Below are 22321 nucleotides of genomic sequence, written 5' to 3'. Positions count from 1 at the left end.
CCAAAATATTGTCTTTAAACAATGATTAATTAATATTATAACACAATTTGTGACTACATACAATATTTTTAGCTGCTACAAAATATGATTTCAGTGATATACAATATTAATTTATTTTTGGTTATTATATCAAAATAAAATGTCACTCGGGTCTTATTTTTTGGGGCCCCTTCTTATTTTTTGGGGGCCCTATATCCAAATTACTTCCCGGTAAAAAAATATAAGCCTATCCGCCGCTGACGTTTCTCATTCGTATATTATTTTATATTATACAGGGTGATTCACCAATCATGCAAGGCATAATATTTGATATTTTTTTTACATAATTTGACAAGTTTCCTGCAGCGCTGCATTGATAATGCAAACTATTTATTCTTTCAAACGAAAACCATGCGACTTTTATACTGCAAATATTATGAAGCAAAATATGATTTTCTCGAAAATTGTGATATAATATCATTATCTAAATTTTAATTCAAACAATAACTTTTTGAATTGTTTAACTTAGTGGATAATAGGTTCAGAATATATGGGGCCATGGGGGCTATGATTATTTGAAAATTAGGTATAGTAATTAATAATATTAGGCTTTCAACATTTTATATTTTATAAAGTACTAGCTGAACTCGTGCACTTCGTTGCCCATTATAAATCACAACTCTTAAAAAAATTATGATTGTTCAGCCCATTTTGGGTGTAACTTGCTGCAGAAAGTGCAACTCAGTCACCCTGGTAGACAATCCGACTACGTCAGATCGCGGAGAAAAGACAACTATTTCATCTTGGTAGGCAATTTTCAATAATTCGATTTGATACAATGTTTGTACCTGATCGCCCGAATGAGCAATGGCAATCGATAATAAATATATACTAATTTCTGCTGTAGACTGTAATACCAATGGCAACTATTAATAAATAAAATAATATTTCCAATTTCCATCTTAAAACTCAATGTCCATGTTTGAGCACCTCTTTAAAATGCGAATTTCGGAAAATCTTTTCATTACACGGTGAAAGTAATAGAGGAACCACTATTCCAAATTTTAAGTTCGTACGTTGAGTAGTTTTTGAGATACAGCGATCAATGAGTCAGTGATATTTAGATTTTATATAATATGTAGACATATAGATTAAAGATACATTATAAAAATATAATCCCCCACTCTCCCTCCCCTCCGACAAAAAAAAATGAAAAATCAAGCGACAAGTTGACACTCAGGAAGGTATTTGGAACAACTTTGTGGAAAAAAATTGGAAAAATATTGAATAGTGTCGTCACTAAATTGGAACATAAAAAAGGCCTGTTTTTTTATGTAATATTTTTTATGTAAGGATAAGGATAATAAATACTAAATTAAATATTATATATATTTTATAGTTTTGTAAAACTATTTTTAAAGGCTTTTATCTTATTAGTAGGTATACACTACTTATTTAATAACTGATAAACTGATCGTTCAAATTTTTATTTAGACACATAAACATTTTCAAAAAAATCACCTGATAACAATATTTATTGGAAAGAAGATTGATTTTCATTTGAAAATAATAAGTTGGTACCCCTCACAGGTCACTCCTTAAATGGTATAAGAAATCTAAATACATATTTGAAAATACGGATATGAAGTATATTGTTTATAAAATAAAAAAATCAGAATTTGTATAAATTAATTATATTATTATATTAAAAGAAAAAATTGGTCTGAGCATGATCGACGAGTCATCCTGTACAGGCTGTACATATAACATCGACGGGCGAGACGTCCGCCCTTTATATATTATATACGTAATATTACACGCGTTATTCGGGTGTCTCTTAATAGTGTGCGGTCCACCGACGATTTATGAATTTAGTACCGATGCGGTCTCTCTTTCTATGCATGTAATATTGTGGTCCACCGTAATTGTTCACGGCTATGTTCTACTGCAGGCAATACAATTATGTACAAACATATTAAAAATAATAAAGCTGAAACCACCATTTTTGCAAATACATTACAAACATTATATAATTAGACGATAACCATTTGCCAACATTGTAGTATAAAAATATGATAAACACGTTATCAAGCACGGGTTACGGATCGGTATAGTTGGTATAATATAGAGCGTATTATGTAAATTTTGGACATAAAATATATAATTAATAGTAGGAAATGTGAAATCCATCGAAAACCATAATATATGTATTAAATATTAGAATCATTTATGTAGCTAGTATAAGTCTACGTGTGAGGTTTATGTAACTTACACAGTTATTGAAATTCTGGGCCCGACTGATGAATTACGGTGCTATGTGCAAAATGTTTACTACAACAATCAGTAGCGTCATTGATTAAATATATTTGATCAATGGTAGCATATATACTGTATAGGCGTTATCTTGGGGCGACACCGTGCGGTCTCGTCGATGTCCATCGATGAACCGGGAAAACTGCGCAAGATGAATACATGAAAATAATTCGGTCCAGCCAATCATTAGATATTCTATCACATACGATAGAGCCGAAATTAACTGTATTCCAGAAATTCATTTTTGCCGGCTGACAACGGGACTCTAGTGACGGCACATTGTTCTAGACTATTGTTATTAACTACATCCACAGATGTAGGGACACTAATTAAACTAGATAGCAGTCTTGCCATTATTTGCGGTTCAAAATGGTTGAAACGTGATGTCATAATGTAGAAAGTGGAAAACACGGTGCAGTTGCCTATAAACAAACTTTGTCGATGTAAAGTTGGAATATTATATTATTTTATTCGTATTCGCAAATAAATAATATTTTATACTCGATTTTTAAATTGATTTGTCGTAACACAAAGTTATGGTTTGAAAGAACAAACTTGGAATCACTCTTTATTTTGAGCACCTATTATATAAAAAATATTTTAACAAATAGGTACTAACGATACCTCATTATACCTACATAAGTAGGTATTAAATTATTATAGATGTATAGAACATACATTTTTCGTGAAACAACAAAGACAGTAAGACACGCATGACTTAATAATAGATATGTTAAAATAAATTAGAAATATGTACTTATAATTAAAAATTGCAAAAAACGTAGACCTAAGCAAAAAGTACAACAAAATATTGACGATACATAATTATGCTTGTTTGCTGAGGTTTACTCTATGGAATGATGGCGAAAATCTGCTATCTATAGTATTAGCACAGAACATATGAAGTATAGGTTTATTATAATATATAAAGGGATTCACTAAGTGTGCTCACCCTATATTTTTTCCTTTAATAATGAATTTATTCAAATTCTGATTTTTGGAATTTTTAAATATACGTTATTTAGACCATATTTAAATTCTTGAGATTTTTTGTACTCTACCTGTACTTTAGGTGTGTATCGGACACTCCACCATAAGGGTGGTACAAACATCTGTTTTTCAAATGCGAACCTCCTCCCCTTTTTCCTGTAAATTATTTAGTGGATAATTTTTTTAAATAATGTTGAATGAAGAAAAAAAAATGGTCTTTGAGTATATTTAAAATCTCCAAAAATCAGATTTTGAATAATTGCATTATAAAGAAGAAAAATGGGGTGAGCATGCTTGGTGAATCACTCTATACGTCATGTGCTATAACATAATATTATCATATCAGAATATAGGATCTAAAATTGAAAATAATATTTTTTTACTTAAACCCGCATAATACCTACTTGCATTTCATTTTATTAAATTTTACACTGAAACACAGTGCTTTTCCACCATAATGTTTACGTTATTCGTAAACCTACGAAGAAGAGATGAGAAAAATACAAAATTTGGAACACTTCAGTATAAAGAATAAACTTTAAATATCGAAAAGCAACGCCCACGAATCCCGTACAAGTGATTAATGAATATAAGGCGCGCGTATATATACATATTTAGTTAAGGCACGCAAAATATACGTATAAAACGTTACACGTCGTGGTATCACCAATGCGCATATAATTACTATTTAATACAGTACTTAGGTATAGGTTATAGAGGTATATAAGTGGCAAAACCGGAAGTTTCTTTAGACTTAAAATTGATGAGAATATTTTATTCTTATAATATATATGTGTCAGGCTGTTTTCTTAAATATATATAACAAAACAATTAATCACCAACGAGCTTATATATTTGCGACGGACGCCCAACCTGCATGCAACAGCCAACGATAGAATATATATTATAAGTAGATACAGAAATGCTAAATTATTTTCAAACGTCCTCCGATGAACACCTATAATCTATATATTATTATATACAATGAAAATGACTATTAAATGACTATCGTATTCATTTTTGTAGGTTTTTATACGTATAATAAGTAGGTAGCTCGAAAGTTTAAAAAAAAATATTATATGACGCATATATATAGGTATACTAGCTATCACATAAATTGAAAAAAAAACTAATAACGAGTTCTATATGTATATAATATAATATAATAATTTATAAGTAGGTCTCTCATATATACCGTGTCGACGGTGTCCCGTCTAACTTTTCGCATCAAAATGTTTTTTTTCACACTCCGAGCTAACTATTCACGCGTGACTATTATTATCAACTCCCTCTCCAGGTTTGTCGGGGGCATGCAGAAAGCTCGAAATTCCTAATAAAGTTACAGATCGCTTTACTGAAATCACGCAACCGTATAGATACGATTTAAGACGTATATTTTATAATTTGATCTCAGTTACATAATAATTATTATATTATTATAGTACCTAGGTAAATAAGAATATATCATGTAACGGGTAAATAGAACGAAAGGCGGGTAATGTATACACTATATCCATAACTATTGAATAGAGAAAAATATATTGTTTATAAAACGCTTCTTTCGTACATTATAACTCGGGTAGCTTATACAATATATTGTATTCTACCGCCGAGTGTGTAAAATACCTACTTTAAAACAATATTTACGAAAAAAAAAAACTATTTAATTTAATGAAATGCGTGCAATGATTTTGTATAATTTTAGACATTATTAAACATAGTTTATCTTAGATTTTCTCAATAGTTATTTAATGCCACGGGAAAAACCACTGACAAATTACGAAAAAACGAGATTTTAATTTCTAACGCTTTGTTTATCACCATAGAAACGAATAAAAAATTATGACATTATAATATTAATTCAATTTACAGGCTATTATAAATAATAACAATATAAAATACCCAAGCTGACAAACCGTCTCCACTCAAGAACCGTTATCATTGAATTCAAGTTTAATAAAATCCATTGTGCATTGATCCACTTGTAACCTACTGTACAGCAGAGCGACATCCACTTACCCGCTTTTTATGTTTATGTAGTTATGGGTGTATATTATACATACTACCTATTATATTACGGCTTTATAAATTGTCAGTAAAGATTTCCCCTTTAGAAGATGAACTATATTCATTATCTCTACCACCCACTAACCAGCTGCATACAGCTAAACACTTTATTTTAGTTGAGTATTAGTTTACTGCACCTATAGCCGTAGTCCGTAGATTTCCCATACTAAAGTTTGAAAACAATCAAAACAATAAAAAAAATACTATACACAACATTCATATTTATATATATGTAGATATATAAACCATAAATTAAGGTACACACGACCACACGGGTACGGAAAAATTACAAATTTTTATCTTCAACCCCAAAGTTCTAATTTTATAAAACGAAATATACAATATATTCATTTTTCACTATAATAGGTATAGAGTGATAAGGGTTTATTATGAATGGAATTTCATATTGTATAATAATATGGTCATGTAAGTTATTGCTTTCAATGCAATGTTTTTTTCATTTTAATAACCAACACAATTTGAGCTGAAAAGAATAACGATATAATATTAAGAGCGTTTAAGAAAATAAACTTTTTAAATGAAATGTGTTCGTGGAAAAATTTATATATAATGAAATACTGTAATTATTATTTTTCTCGCAGTAATAAATTAATATACATAGTAACCAAATAAAATATGTGTATTCATCATAAGTTTTAATATTGTTTTATAAAATAACTTCAGCTATATGCGACAGTTAATAAAAACGATTCCCCTTCTGATCGAAATTGTCAGTTTATGTTTCATATTATTATAGCCCAATACAAAAAACCTAAAAAGTATTACCTAACCTTGTAATGTATCTATTATCATAGATTCTATAATTTTATTGTAGCTGATTTATGACTAAACACAAAATAATTTTAGTATCGTATTTTACATTTACGGTAGCTGCAAAGTTAGAATAGCCCCAATAATAGTTTTAAATAATTATTCGTTGATTAAAATTCAAAAATAAAAAACCATTAGTATAATTCGTTTGCCCGAAAACATACATAACAGTGTCATATAATATATCTACGCTATTCAAACATAATTTACAAGACTTTTTAATAATGATGTTATGAAGTCAATACTTTTAGAATCATAATTATTAAATATTAATCAATGACTCTACATTATATACAATATACGTTTACATAAAATTATAATTAAACCCAAATGGCACAGAGGTGGATTTTAGGAAAAAGGACCGCGAGCGGCAAACGTTAAAAGGGGGTCCCCATTATTATAATACCATAGTAATTACGACTAAGTAAGACCAAATTGTTATGGACCTACAGAGATAAAGAGCCCGAGAATATAATTTTGCATTCTTTTATCCAACAACAAGATTATATTATAAATATTATACAGCTTGAGTAGACGACAAAAATATTTCACGAAATCTCTGAATAAATACTATACGTGCGTTTTATAAGAAAACATTAACATATAGGTATTATTAGTAATTCGATTTCACAGACAAAAAAAAAACTAATTGGATTCGAAAACGGTTTTGTCGATGGTACAAAATATAATACCATATTATGTGTAAAATATTAATAATAATAAGAAGAAGAAGAAGAAAAAGAAAAATATCCATGTTTAGTGTAATAAAAGTACCTATGCATTGCGTTATTAAATTATGTTGGACGTAAATACGTCTTAACAAAGTCTAAGTAAGTCTAAGCAAGTACGCCTACGCGGGTACAAATGAAACGGCGGTAGGTTACTAAGAATAATAGGTTTGGACTTTGGAAGATGTTCCTATGATCATTTGAAAATTATGGTCAATAATAGTTTATAATTTGTTAGAATGGTCGTAGTATAATAATTACTAGACACCAATTATTTAAAAATATGTATTTTGTATTCTTAAAAAAACCATTTTTAAGAATTATTATCTCTAGTATATACATTTTAAAAACTTAGAAACTATAAGTACTCATTTAACATTACAACTTTTGATTTCGATACATCAACATTTTCAAAAAGTACGATCTGCATTTATTTACAGTAAGACATATTTAAGTCACGCTGGTACTGACATGCATCATAACCTAATACCTTAATTGGTACAATTAAAGCTTAGTATATAATATATTTTGTAAAAAGAATGGTTCTTGTTTTACTAAACCATTTTAAAAATCAGAATTGAAATAAATTCATTATTAAATGAAAAATGTGGTAAGCATAATATGCTTGGTGGATCACCCAATATATGCATTGGATTGTGTAGAAAAAATATTAAAAGTTGAACATGTCTGAACATTTTTCTGATACCTATGGCATTACAATAATAGGCGATTAAAACTGATGTGCCTATAATATAATTTTATGCTTGGACTTAATCATACCCTGATTATAAATGCTTTGAAAATATATCCCTGGATATTGAAAACGAGGTATTAGTTTAATGTTTTATGGATCACTGTTTCGACATTTTCTGTTGCAATGAATAGTCACCCTGCAATACGTTTTTTATTTCAAAATCGTTCATTTCTTTTATTATACCTACAATTTTTCGTTGATACACCAAAAATGATCGATCAGAAGTGAAATTGAGATCACCAATGGGAGACCGACTAGAAGTTACCTAAGAAATTATTACTCGCACTTTTATAGAAGGTTTGAAAACACTTGTGCCGTGTTACGAAAAATGTGCGGTGAAGAATTAAATAAAATGTTCAACTACTTAAATATTTATTATTTAATATATTATTTATAATGTAAACAAAAATTTAATAAAAATATATCTTAACTTGGTAGCTTCTTAAATTGTTTTTTTTTATTTATTCATATATTTATATAAGTAAGTGGTCCTATTGATATGTTGTCAGTAGTATGTTTATTTTAAAGATACACGCCAAGGTAAAAAAAGAAACATGTTAGTTTTAGTGATGCATACTGCATAATAATAAAATAAAAATCAATGTAGTCAGTAACCGCGTAAGTGGTAAGTTTTGTATATACTAATAATCAGGGCTAGGATTTATATGCAACAGCATGTTTTTTTTGCGACTTCTGATTATTGATTTTGTCAGTAATGTCCACGAATTACCTCATTATGAGATAAATAGTGGTATTTTTACTTTGCATGTTTTTGCATATTTTGGATAAAATGCATATTATTGCATATATTGAATAAAATGAATATTATAGCATATATTGATTATAAGAATGCGAAAAATGCATGTTTTATAGTATATTTCACAAAACTTGGTTTTTTTGTCAAGCATAAATTTTATTTTTACAGCTTCAGTCAATACAAAGCCATACTACGATCCAATCACCGATCGTTCATTATCGAAAATTTAAAAAAATATATGGACGTACCATGTAACACACATAGTTAGAAATTTTATTTTATTTCATTTCTCAACTATATTATATTAAGACAAACCATAAATCACTGATGTATTTCAATAAATAAATATTTCTTTTGTAACTATATTTTTGTGTTTATCTTATAAAAATTGAAATGTATATTTTACCATTTTTTATTGCATACAAATCCTTGCCCTGCTAATAATTATACGATTATGGCAAAATTAATGAACATTCAGAGGTGAAATTGGTGGTATCATCTACTGTCTAGACATAAACACGTTAAATGATTTCAGAATTTGGATATCCTCAAGAATTAATAAATAATTTATAATAGCAAAAGTAATATAATTTTGCGATTAAATGCATGTAGGTACATCTGCAAGTAGATAGATAACAATTATAAGTAGGCAGTCTAAATCTAATTGTTTTTATACTAAGACATATATGCACTTGGAATAAACACTGTAGGAAATCTTACGAGTACCAAATATATATAGTCGGTTAAAATAGATGGATGTATATAATGTATTATATTCGTCCCTGTGGACGGTTTCCCTCAACGAGGTCAGCTCACTGAATATTATTATACCTGAGTTTGGTGTATATAGTATAATATACTACTGTATACACGAAGACGAAATCTTTCTGTGAAAAACATTAATATTCAAGTACTGCTTGGGAAGTTATTTATTGCAGGTGGATGAAAGAATAAGAAAAGTAGTAAGCTTTCTAAATAAAAATGGCTACATAAATTTGATAAAGAAAGGAAATATAAAATATTTTAAAAGTACATATAAACCTAGTAAAACGTATAAAAAAAGAAAAAGATTACATTTTTATCAAATTCAGCCGGACTATACGCTTTGCCCACCTATATAAATTATTACACATACACTTGAATTTATAATAATTACGAATAGGTACTATACCATTATATTATGTTAAAAGTTAAAACCGTATTCACAGTGCAATCACGCTGCATAGATTAAAGATACAATTTATTATAATGATTAATTGATTAAAAATAATTATTATAGCTTATATTTTTTATTTAATGGGTTGGAATATAATATACCTAGAGATACCTACTACTACCTTACTATATACCTTACTACTTACAAATGAATTTAAAAAGGATAGGTACAATATTTTGTTTAATAAAAGGTAATTACTAATTTATTTGTTGCGTAACATATAGTGACTATTATACTCATAATCATTAGTTATTTTATCATAATGTGTACTCATCAATAAATCTTTATATTCAATATTGTACATAAATTAATTTGCATATTCAATGAGATTATTATTATTAACATTATAAATTATTTTTCAATTTCATACATGGGATTTCGTATTCCTGTCACAATTTTTATTTTTTATAAGTACATTTGACTGCAAAGTGTGTAATTTGTATGCAAATATATTTTATTGAAAAAACTTGTAGAAAAAACATTAGTATATTGCTTTATCAACTAGAAATCAAAATGTTTTTTTTCCTTAATTTGCATATGCATTGTCAGCAACAACAACCCTTGCATATTAATTCGAAATGTATATTTTTAAATTAAGGTGTTTTAGGTTGACAAATAATTTCAAACAAATATTTTATAGAAAGAAAACAAAGATTTAATATGTATAACATACTGAAATCAAGGCCGTAATACCAAGGGGTGGGAGTGTTCAGAGGTCCAGATGACCCTCTCTCCCAAATGTATTAAATAATATTATATATATACCTAACCGATAAAAAATATTGAAACATAATATTGAATCTAAATAAAATTAGTATCTTGGCTAAAACATACATACACTTACACTTATCTGGTTAAAGTAAAGTAAATTAAAAATATTAATTATTACTCTAAAAGGTGTTCAACGATTAATCTTGTTTTGTGATTGTTATAAGTATACCTATAAGTGGATTTCTTCAGATAATAATGGTATTTCACGACAACGTTATTGTCAATACCAATAAATCATAACCGAATTTCGTTTGTAAGTGCAAATTGCGATAATTTATTTACAAAATATTTAATTTGTATTATTTATTTATTTATTTCCATGGATTAAATGTATAAAGAAATCTGTGACAGTAATGACGATTACTCATTGAGGTATTGACCCATCCGATTCCTACATATTATTTCATTATGTTTAATACTAAATAATAGCACATATTATTATCTAAATATATAGATATAGCTATAGATACGTGTTTTCTTTATTTTTTAAATTATGTTTATTATATTGCACCGGGCAATCCTGAATCCATATGGTAAAAATCAATCAACATAATGCGTCCTATTATTATATGCAATTGGTGAATATTTTTGGTCATTATTTAGAATGATCAATTTATTTAAATATCAGCTAATTAAATGGATAAAATATTTGAGTAACAGCAACCAGGAAATAAAATTAATTAAGATTCTATAGATACCTTATCCGGAATATTGTGGATCAATCGTGCAGATCGACGTTTAGCAACCTATTTTTAACGATATAAATGTGATTTTAATTATCTAATATATTAATACAGACACAATAATTTTTAACAACACTAGTGGATAATTTTAAGTTTAATTTAGAATTTCTAAAATGTGTGGTTTAAGCCTATTTTATTTATTATAGGGACCATTTCACTATCACCATAAAATGTGTACGACATTGTTCGTGATTTAGTAAATAATTATTATTTATTATGTTTTATATTGGTCACAGTTGTTTTACATGTGGTATTGATAAACGCTGTAACCACACATCCACACGTCGATCAAGTTGGAATATTTCAACTTAACGGTAACCTGTCGTACCTATGTCCCCAAAAAATATATTTAAATATATTTTGTTCAGCTAAAAACTAAAAATACATTATAAATTATAATACATTGCATAATGCAGGGGCTTTGATGGAAACGATGATGAGGGGGGACCAATTATTTATGTACGTGATGTACGATGTCATAGTATTTTTTAAGCATTTCGGCGTCATTGTGCTGATAACTTATACATTACATTAAAAAAATTATTGAACAAAGATAATAATATAAATCCAAGTTAAAAATTAAGTTCTGATTATTTTTAAATAATATAAGCTCAAAGTTCTCAATGTCAGCTAAATAAATGCACTGTAAATTTTTTTAATCAACATTCAACAGGTTTCTATTTTTCTATTATATCAGTAAACAGGAAATGTTACACCGATATTCGCCTATACAATCACCGTGTTTCCAACGGACAATATTCAGAGAAAAAGTTGCTCCTTATAGTCCGCATCAAGCATCATATACACTCTATATTATAGAGGGTAAAACAAAAATAAATAGGTACTGAATATTTACTATTATAGTAACATTATCAAATAAATCGAAGATAAATAAACAAATAAATAAATCGAATATAGCCATAACTGGTCCCGATATTTTTTTTTTATTTTTAATAAAATCATAACATTCCTATTTCCACCATAACTTATAGTAATAAATAACCTAAATATTACAATATGTTTTCAAGACTAAATCAGTACATATTCTAAGTCACAACAATTTTTGTTGGTTATTATTATATAATATATCGATCCTTCCACAATTCTTGACATTTTATTAATATAATAAATAATCATTAGTATTTCCAACATACGGTCATAGTGGCATAAAAAAGCTCAATCGATAAAATATTCGTCCTATTAATATAATAAAATAATAATAGGCAAAATAATAAAAATGTATTCATTTTTTACATTTTGGAAATAGCCAGCTTAGGGTGCTAAAATTAAATCAGTCATACGTTTTCACGATCGCCACCGGACTCGTGGTAGTCGGTTGTCCACGGTACAATTTCGATAATAAATTTGTACGGTTGCCTGCGAGAAGTCAGAAGAACGAAGAACTTACCTTAACGACGAAAAGAAGTTCGTCCGGTTATCGCGATGGTAACGTGCAATATTCGTGAGCGGCGCCTCGCGCGAAAGTCAACAAGTACAACGCGAAATCGCCAAGGAAACGTGTCTGAACGTGACTGAACTCGTACGCGGGAAATGTACTCGCGGTACCAAAACTTCACGAACCGCAGGGCTGTCCCGTCGGGCGCGCAAAAACGCGGAACTGTACATTCGTACGGTAATTAATGCAACACCGATCGGTAGCACTGTAACGACGACCGTGTTTGAGGTTACGACTATGAGTTTGTGACATTTGTTGCCGTCTAGCGTAATAAGTGAGTCGTCTTAATAAGAATTAAATTGGGAACCGTTGTCAAACTACTCTCGTGAGCGGCGTCTATAGTTGTACTTCGATTTTAAGTATTTTCCAACCGTCCCCGTCCAGCGGTTTGGGATTTCCACTTTACAGGAAAAGGAAACATTCTCACAATGGCACCGAAAAAGTCCAAACGTAGCGCCTCCGAGTCCTCTTCTTCCGACTCTGGACCCGACGACGTAAGTCTTAGGCTGATGCGGTCAAAAAGTTAACTGCTCATGTTTGATTATAATGTGGAGGTGACTTTTGATTGAAAAAATATCGCGTACTCCGATGCCTTTCCCCGTAGATTGTTGTCTGTACAATGTCGTATAAAAATGTAGTCCAACAACTTTGGAAATCCGACCGTATGGTACTTGTTTCGGACAATCTTCTTGGCATAATATAATAATATCCTCTGTTAACCTTTAGAGGATCTAATGTAATCCGCATATGTGATGTCTCTGTCGACTGACTTACAAACATACAGTATACTAGATAATTTGTGTTGTACGTTAACTACTATCAAATTTAAAGGCAGGTAAGAATATTATTTGTGTACTCTTCAGTTATTTTTTATTTTATTGACATTTTAATTTTAAGTAAGTTATAAGCAGTGCTCGAATTGTTGGGGGGGGGGGGGGGGGGTGCAGGGTGACGGAGCTCCTCTACTATTTTTATTTTTTTTTACTGGGACGGGAGGACGGACCAAACTAATGCCTAAAATGATTTTTATTAAAATTTGAAGTGGATCTAAATTGTTTTATCAAAGATAAACCTATACCTAGTAATTTTAAATTTTTTAATATAAAAATATTTTTCATCCTATGTATGGTTTTGACTAGGAATGTTTAACCTTTTTGACTCGCGATCCACTATTTTTGTAACAATACTTTCACGACTTGTGTCACCTTTGTAGGCCATATAGGAAAAAGACTAAGCTGCTAATTAGTAATTTTGCGTAATTTCCCGTGCATAAATGTGCCCGAAACATTGCCAAAAAAGTATCAATAAACATTTGTTTAAGTTTGGAATCACAAGTAAGCTCAATTTATTGATTTTAGTAGACATTTTAACTATCATTATATCTACTGTAAAATATGGTTCTTCAATTCATTCATAACTTATTCGAATTTATAATTTTATGATAAACTTATTTTTTTTAAAACAAAAAAGACTTGTCACGACCCATTTTTATAGACCGAAGATTTGGTAGCAACTCCGGTTGAATACCTCTGGCTTAGATTGAATACCATGCTAATTTTTTTATTATTGTTTCCTTGTATTCATTCTTAATTTAGTAGTTTGCAGATATTATGTACCTACAATAAACAATTGTATTATAAAATATCTGCGAAAAAAATAAGTTATAAATTATGAATTTGAAAAATTTATGAATGAATTGAACAATATGCACACTTATACACGGGATATTACGCAAAGCTAAAGTTTTTTTCTCTCATGGCTTACAAAGGTGACACGAGTCGTGAAAATATTGTTACAAAAACAGTGGATCGCGAGTCGAAAAGGTTTAACACTACTAGTCAAAACCATAAATAGGATGAAAAATATTTTTATATTAAAAAATGTAGATTTCATTAGGTTTATCTTTGACAACAATTTAGATCCATTCTTAATTTTAATAAAAATTGATTTGGTGGGCATTTGTTTGTAAATATCTGTGAACTAGTGTTCACAATTGACATACCTAGGTATGCGTCTATAGCACAAATTATAATTATTAAGATATTATAACAAAGCCCACCACGAGTCTGCGTTTAATAATTTTGCACTTGGAACGCAGTTTATAAATTGTTGGATTGAGCTCCTCTACTTAATAATTCCCAATTCAAGCACTGGTTATAAGTACGTAAAGTAGAACTCTGGCATTAAAATTAAAATTACGTGAAAAAAAAACAACCGAGAACACAGATAATATTCTTACCCTTTTTTTTAGTGTTTCTTTAACGATTAAAAAATTGGGTTGAACATACCTAATTTAGAAACATTAAAACTAATAATACAAGATGAATTTTGTTGATGTTGGCTCATAATTGTTCATTCATTATTTAACTACCTAGTTAGGTAGATACTATGTAATAGCTTGCATACAAAATATAAATCACTAACTAAACTATAACTGTTTTCCAATAGAATAAACAAATTAATACACATCTAGGTTCCTATTATAATAGTATATAATGGACGTATGTTGAATATTTTTTTTTATATATTTGTCTTAAAAAAAACCAAGTTGAAGTATTTCTGTAAAGATCTATTTTGGACATGTAAATACACGAGTCACCCTTGAGCTTTATTGATAATAAAGATAATGTTAAAATAAGATATAACAAACTTGAACCTAATATCTATAATAGTTGCATAATAATATAATTGATATTGGTTCTTACTTCTTACTATATTTTAATATAATGCATTCATTCAAGTAAAATGTTGAATGATTAATTTTTTTGATATATTTATAATACCATATCTTTCTTAATTTCAATAATTTACTAATTCATAATCAATAGTTTATTATAGAGCACGATTTAAGATAGTACTATCTTAAATCGTGTTATAGAGGTAAATCATAATATTTCAAATAATATGACATTATTTATTATATAGAAGTATATAATATATTAAAAAATCATAATAATTAGTTACAGTGAATTTTAATGTCTTAAATTAATTTGGTTTTAGAGAAATCCTCCTCCAAAAAAATCTAAACCTTCTGATAAAGGAAGTTCCAAGAAAACCAGTTCAAATGAAGAAGAGCATTCTTTTGCATTGGATAAAAATCGTTTTGTTAAAGTAAGGGAATTTCGGGGTAAACTTTTCATTGACATCCGTGAATTCTATGAGAAAAATGGAGAAACACTTCCTGGAAAAAAAGGTAAATAAAAAAAATTGAATCCTAATTAATTTTTTTTTTTTAAATGTTAATATTATGTTTTTAGGCATATCTTTGTCTGTTGGTCAATGGAACAAACTGAAAGAGCAAATTGATGACATTCAGAAATCTGTTGAAAAATTGGGATAGTAATTTTAATTTTTCAACATGGCAGACTTATTTTTTTAAATTTATTTGTAATATTAGTTTGTTATTATCTCATAATTAAGCACTAAGCGTTAAATTATAAGCTGGACTATAATTTTTTACTCCATACTCCTAAAGTATTTTAATCTATCAAGTATAATATAAATTTCATGATATTTTGTTTTATTATTTAATTTGAATTTAAAATAAAATCCATTACTCATCATCTGATATAGGACATTAAAGAGCAAACTATAACAAAAAAATTTTTTTGCAAACTATTATTAACACGTTCACTGCGGATGATATTTGTGTGTACTTAAGCATGACGCTGAAAAAATTGGAATTCTAAAAAAAAATTCCTAAAGATTGAAAAATTAAAATATCATTGTATAGTTTGCACTTGTTTATGAAAAAATGCTTGTAGAAGACGCTGACGAAAAACAAAAAATGTAATCGTAACGCTAACTAAATTATAGTGCATTTAATAACAAGGGGAATGACGCCTATTGGCGTCATTCAGCATATTATGCGAACTATGTAAAATAACACCTTTTGGCGTCATCCGCAGTGAACGTGTTAAATATTTAATTATCATAGTTAAACTATTAAAAACAATTTGGTTAAAATTAAATTTTGTTTAAGGAATGGCTGGTTTAATTAAATTGCCTATCTTATATATTCTGTAAAAGTCCCTCACTTTACACAATGATTTACCTATCTAAAAATCTTATTTTTGATGTTTGATTTGCATATTATGAATATGTGACTTTTTGTACTTAAGACAGTAGAAGTATCAGAATTTTATTCAAACTTTTTGTGTTTTTTTTTTTGAGAGAGATATTGACCATGTCATTTTGCGATAAGTGACTGCTACTAATACAGAAGTGTGCATAGTGAAAATCGCTATTAGAGATTTTATAAATTTCAAAAAAACTAATATTTCAACAAACATCTTCAGTACATAAATACATCACATATTATGAACAACAAAAATCCAAAAATATGCTTTAAATGTAATTAAAATATTATGTGAAATTAGCAAATTAAACACATTTAAGATAAACCTGGCCTAATGACGTTACGTGTCTATTCCATACCCTATAACTCATTAAATAATGTGAGTAGTAACGCTAAAGCTAAAACATATTTGTTAAAAATTAAAATTAAATATTCTTTCAAATGAATAACTTATTTTTTGTGTTTTGTGCTCCCTTAACATTTGTAAATTTGATAGGTTATAGTATAATTTTGATACTTGTGTTTATTTTTTTGCACATTATTACCCATATCTAGCATAAGCTATATTCAATTATTTGAACGGTATTACTTACTACAAAGTAGTTCCAATAGAAGTTCAGTTTATTTACCTAAAAACTGAGAACTGATTTAGTTCATTATACAACAAATAAATGTCTTGAAAATATTCTTAGGAACTGCTAATTACCCAATCTGACACTTGTAGCTCTTCTTAATTGGAATTAATTCTGTAATTCAAGTTAAATTCAAATCTTTGTTTCCTGGTGTGTCACTGCGTGAACCGGATACAATCAAAAACCATAGAAAGCCGCCATTGGAACCAGCTTAGTATTCTACACTAAAAAAAAAAAAATTAGAAAGAATGAAAATAGGTGGACAATTGAGTGCCGCTCTGTTGTACAGTGGGTCACTGTAATGAATACTTTTAAATTTAACTTCAATTAAATAATATCATTGTATACGAAAAACGATTCTGAGCGAAGACTGATTTATTTCTATACCTATAATATATATATATAATATCTATATATTTATTTATAAGATTTATTTATTTATCAAATTTACATGTATTTGGCCCTACAATCTATTTTTATATACCTGCATTGAACCATTGAGGTGATTATTTTTTTAATATTTCTATAATAATTATCATACATTCATACTTGGGTCAATGAACAATAACTTTATTATATTATACATGATTTATTGGCCTTTGGATCAAATAAATATTATAAGCTTATATGTTGGTATATATTGAATATTGACACTAAATTATATGTATAGTAAAACTGCAGAAAAAACGTTTTAGCGTACTTAAAATTCTTAAAACTCGACGATGACTGAAGAACACCTAATTTTAGCAACTATAAGCAATGAAACCATCATAGCTTAAACCATTGATTGCCAAATGAAAAGTCATAGACAATTATTTTAACATATTATATTTATTTTTTTTACTGCATATATGCATATATCAATTTATACTAATTTATTTTAAAATAAAGAATACCTAAAAGTATTGCTCAATGCTAAAAGTAACAAAAATGTAAGTTGTGACTGTTAGTCAACAACATTATAGTTTTTTTTATTTTTGCATTAAATTAGAACTACATACCTTCTATTTAGTATTTAATAAAAGAAAGAATGAAAAAAATTAAAGCATAAAAATAAAACAAAAATGTTCATTTTTTTAATGATACAAATAATTAAGAAGAATTTACAGATTTAAATAAAGCTGATAATAATTAGGCATTGGGATTGTTTAAATATTAAACTCCAAATTTGAACTTAACATGTCTGTATAATATAACTGTCTTTATAATTTATATATATTCCAGATTTTTTGGTTATAGTATGAACTATTTATGAGAATTCTTAAATTAAATTTTCAATCCTTAGCTATAAAAATTGAACATTTTATGATTTTTTAAGTACAAAAAATTTGAAAATGTTAAAACATTTGAACTTTAAATAATAATAAAAATCGTGTCTATGGATCTTTAATGATATATATCGACTGTTATTATAATAACTTATAAGGAATATTGTATTCAATTTTAATTATTTTTGATCCAACAAATACAATTTTATTGAAATTTATAGAAAAAAAAATAGAAAATTTCATAACGTTCATAGATAACTCAAAACGAGTAAAAATATTTTGAAAATTATACATTAGCGGCTCGAAAACCGATTTTGCTTGAAAATTCACGTTTTTCATTTGTATTTCACAGCGCTTTTGAAAAATGAGAAATTCTTACATTTACCCCCCAAAGTACCAACTAGTTTCACTGTCCCGTCAGATAAGATACTGTTGAAGACATTTAAAAGGTGATGACGAAAAAAAATAATAAAAATCTTAGTCTAAAATAAATATTGTTTTAAAATTGAAAAAAAAAATGCCAACGGCACGTAGTGTTCCCAAGCGGTCACCCATCCAAGTACTAACTACGCCCGACGTTGCTTAACTTCAGTGATCGGACGAGAACTGGTGTATTCAACGTGGTATGGTCGTTGGCGAATGTGTTTTATAACATTTTGGTATTTAAATTGATTAATAAAGAGAACGCGATTGCCGTTTTTATAGTATGTTGCAGTAGGTAGTAAGTTATAAAACTGAATTTTGACCCTTATTGAATATTTAAATCTATAAGTGTGGGTCGACAAAATCGTAAAAACGCCTCGGAATATAAGTAATAATATTATTTAGTTTATTATAGGTTTATTAGGTCCCGGATTTGAATGAAAAATTTTTTGGGAAGTCTCAGACAATGCCTGATTCGCCCTAGCACTGCCAGCAGCGAGTGCTAGCGGCCCTGTTCATACGATGGAGGTACCATTCAAAGCAGCCGTGGCCCGTGAGTGCCTGTGTCATGTGGTACGTCAGAGGCACCCACGGGACAGTCCTACCTTGTTCTAATCAACATTTAAAAAATGTTTTGTATATATAATTTATAGTCACTTGCGCTACACGTATAATATAAAAAAAATATTTTTATTTTTAATACTGAAAAGAATGGTGTCCCGGTAGGACTTTCCGGCCGCGTTTTGGATTAGGATCGCCGGTGGTTTATTGGATAAAACTGGCGGGCGCTGGCGTGACCCTGCGGCGGGTGTGGGTGCAGCAGCCGTCGTTTTTCTCCCTTGCCTGGATCGTCTGCCGACGACTTTCGACCACTCTTCGCCGTCCGTTTCCATGGCATCGGTTTCCGCGTCCCGGGCGGTCTGTTTGCCTGCTACCTTCGGTTTCCTTGACCTGCGTGCCGAGGCTGCCTTGGACTCGATGACCGCGTCACTATCCCAGTAGCCCGGGGTCAGGATCATGTCCGTGGAGGCGTCGGATGTAGATGTAGGGGAGCGCTAAAATTGGGGGCATTAAGCAGTTCCCCATCCATGCTAAGTAACGAATTTAAGCACTCAAACGCCTCGTTGTTATGCTCGAGAATCCGCTCCATTGCGGCCCGCAGAGCATCGTCTGACGCGCGGTCATTAATCATCCTGGCATCCCTGTGTACGTTAATGAGGTGCGACGTGACTCCCTTAAGTGTCGCCCAAAAATCTTGCAGCCAGGTTACTGAGGACTTCGGGGACGTTGTGATCTTCATTTTCTTGACCGAGGGTCCGTCGGTTGAGTTCGGCTCAGACATTTCATGCGAGGCGGCCATTGTTCGATGAGCGGACGGTTCGGAGTCTGGTTGAAGCGTGGCGTCGCCGGGGGCCGGGCCCCGGGCGCTGGTGGGGTAGACGGCTTCTCTTCCTCCTATGGTTCGAGGTCCGGAGCCGCGGTATTGGATATCTTCGCCCCTGGGGGGATAGAGGGTCCGGGTTTGCGGGGTCTGGACGGGTGTCGCCAGAGGAGATGGGGGGTGGATGTTTAGGGGGGGGGATTTTTCTTCCCGAAGCTCTCCGACCACTTCTGGCCGAGATATCCGCGAAAAACGGGGTACCCGCGAAAAGCGCTAGTGTAAGGACGGGCGTGGCGGTTCGGATCTGAGGGGGCATGGCTGCGATCAACCAACTTAGTTAACTTATTAATTTTTTTTTGTAAATTTGTTTCCCACTTGTAACCTGCTGTACAGCAGAGTGACATCCAAAGATACTGTTGAAGACATTTAAAAGGTGATGACGAAAAAAAATAATAAAAATCTTAGTCTAAAATAAATATTGTTTTAAAATTGAAAAAAAAAATGCCAACGGCACGTAGTGTTCCCAAGCGGTCACCCATCCAAGTACTAACTACGCCCGACGTTGCTTAACTTCAGTGATCGGACGAGAACTGGTGTATTCAACGTGGTATGGTCGTTGGCGAATGTGTTTTATAACATTTTGGTATTTAAATTGATTAATAAAGAGAACGCGATTGCCGTTTTTATAGTATGTTGCAGTAGGTAGTAAGTTATAAAACTGAATTTTGACCCTTATTGAATATTTAAATCTATAAGTGTGGGTCGACAAAATCGTAAAAACGCCTCGGAATATAAGTAATAATATTATTTAGTTTATTATAGGTTTATTAGATCCCGGATTTGAATGAAAAATTTTTTGGGAAGTCTCAGACAATGCTTTTCAAGTTCAAAATCCTTTTTAAACATCAAAAAATTTACAACTTAAATTTTAGATTCTGAGTGGAAACGATGAATGTATTGATTTTACAATGATGTGTGTTTTTTTATTTTTTTTGTGTCTGTGTACACGATAAGTAGTCGAAATAATGCTACGATTTTCAACTTCAGTATCTTGTTCGATCAGAAAGTGAATATCGTTGGTGCATTGGGGAGGTCAAAATTTAAATTTCCCAGTAGTTTTCAAAAGCGCCGGGAAAAACGAAAGAAAAATTAAGGAAAAACGGGAATTTTTACGCAAAATCGATTTTTCACAAAATTGAATTTGGTTTTTGGTGTAACTTTTAAAAAAATGACCGTAGATACATGAAATTTTGACTGAATGTTTATCTTAGCATTTTCTATACACCATAAAATTTTGATTTATTTTGAGCTCTTTACGGACATTTTCATTTTCCATTTTTTTTTTAGTTTTTTTTCTAAAAATATCAATAAAATTTTATTTGTTGGATAAAAAAGCTTGAAAATTTAATAGAAGGCTCCTAGTATAAAGGCAGATGAAAAATATTAAAAATCGTTAGTCACAGTTTTTTTTTATAAGCATTTAAAGTTCAAAAAATGACAAAATATGGAAAAATCACGAAAATTTGCAAATTATTTCGAGTTAGAAATTCATAAAAATTTTTCTTTTTAAATCTAAGATATGAAAATGTAATACAAGATTCCTTATAAGATTATCTACCTTTATCAAACAAAAAATATCTATAAGAATTAAATTAAATTTAATTACTTACGTGGAATCTTGTTTTAAATTTTCAATTCTTAGATACAAAAATTGAACATTTTATAAATTTTTAACTACAAAATAATTTTTCAAATTAAAATTTGATCTTTAAATGCTTATAAAAAAAAATTGTGCCTATGTATTTTTAATATTTTTCAACTGATATTGTAACAATATATCAGGAGCTTTGTATTAGATTTATACACTTTTTGGCCGAACAGATAAAACTTTATTGATATTTATAGAAAAAAAGAGCTAAGAGAGTTTAAAACTG

At 29.7% G+C, this 22321-nt stretch overlaps 2 protein-coding genes and 2 non-coding genes across 9 annotated transcripts in view; 1 reads left to right on the top strand and 3 right to left on the bottom strand.

Moving 5' to 3' along the window:
• The window catches only part of LOC100570020, a 231206-nt gene extending 218505 nt beyond the window's left edge, over nt 1-12701 (bottom strand). For all 6 annotated transcript variants that reach the window (XM_029490506.1, XM_029490504.1, XM_029490503.1 and 3 more), the window contains exon 1: nt 12558-12701. The gene's annotated coding sequence lies outside the window, so the exon portion shown is untranslated. The remainder of the gene's footprint in view (nt 1-12557) is intronic.
• Nucleotides 12702-12841: 140 nt separating this feature from the next.
• On the top strand, nt 12842-16118 carry LOC100164447 (RNA polymerase II transcriptional coactivator). The gene is made up of 3 exons (XM_001948148.5): nt 12842-13099; nt 15606-15798; nt 15863-16118. The coding sequence occupies exons 1-3, from the start codon at nt 13034-13036 to the stop codon at nt 15943-15945; spliced, it is 342 nt and encodes a 113-aa protein (XP_001948183.1). The 5' UTR covers nt 12842-13033; the 3' UTR covers nt 15946-16118.
• A 2983-nt stretch (nt 16119-19101) lies between these two features.
• LOC115034375 lies at nt 19102-19220 on the bottom strand. The gene has a single exon (XR_003839740.1). It is a non-coding gene; the product is annotated as a 5S ribosomal RNA (ribosomal RNA).
• Nucleotides 19221-20889: 1669 nt separating this feature from the next.
• Nucleotides 20890-21008, bottom strand: LOC115034374. The gene has a single exon (XR_003839739.1). It is a non-coding gene; the product is annotated as a 5S ribosomal RNA (ribosomal RNA).
• Between the last annotated feature and the right edge of the window lie 1313 nt (nt 21009-22321).

Source organism: Acyrthosiphon pisum, chromosome A2, assembly GCF_005508785.2.
Source record: "Acyrthosiphon pisum isolate AL4f chromosome A2, pea_aphid_22Mar2018_4r6ur, whole genome shotgun sequence".
NCBI lineage: Eukaryota > Metazoa > Arthropoda > Insecta > Hemiptera > Aphididae > Acyrthosiphon > Acyrthosiphon pisum.
The sequence above is the reverse complement of the archived record's forward strand: the minus strand, read 5'-3'. Positions and strand labels throughout refer to the sequence as shown.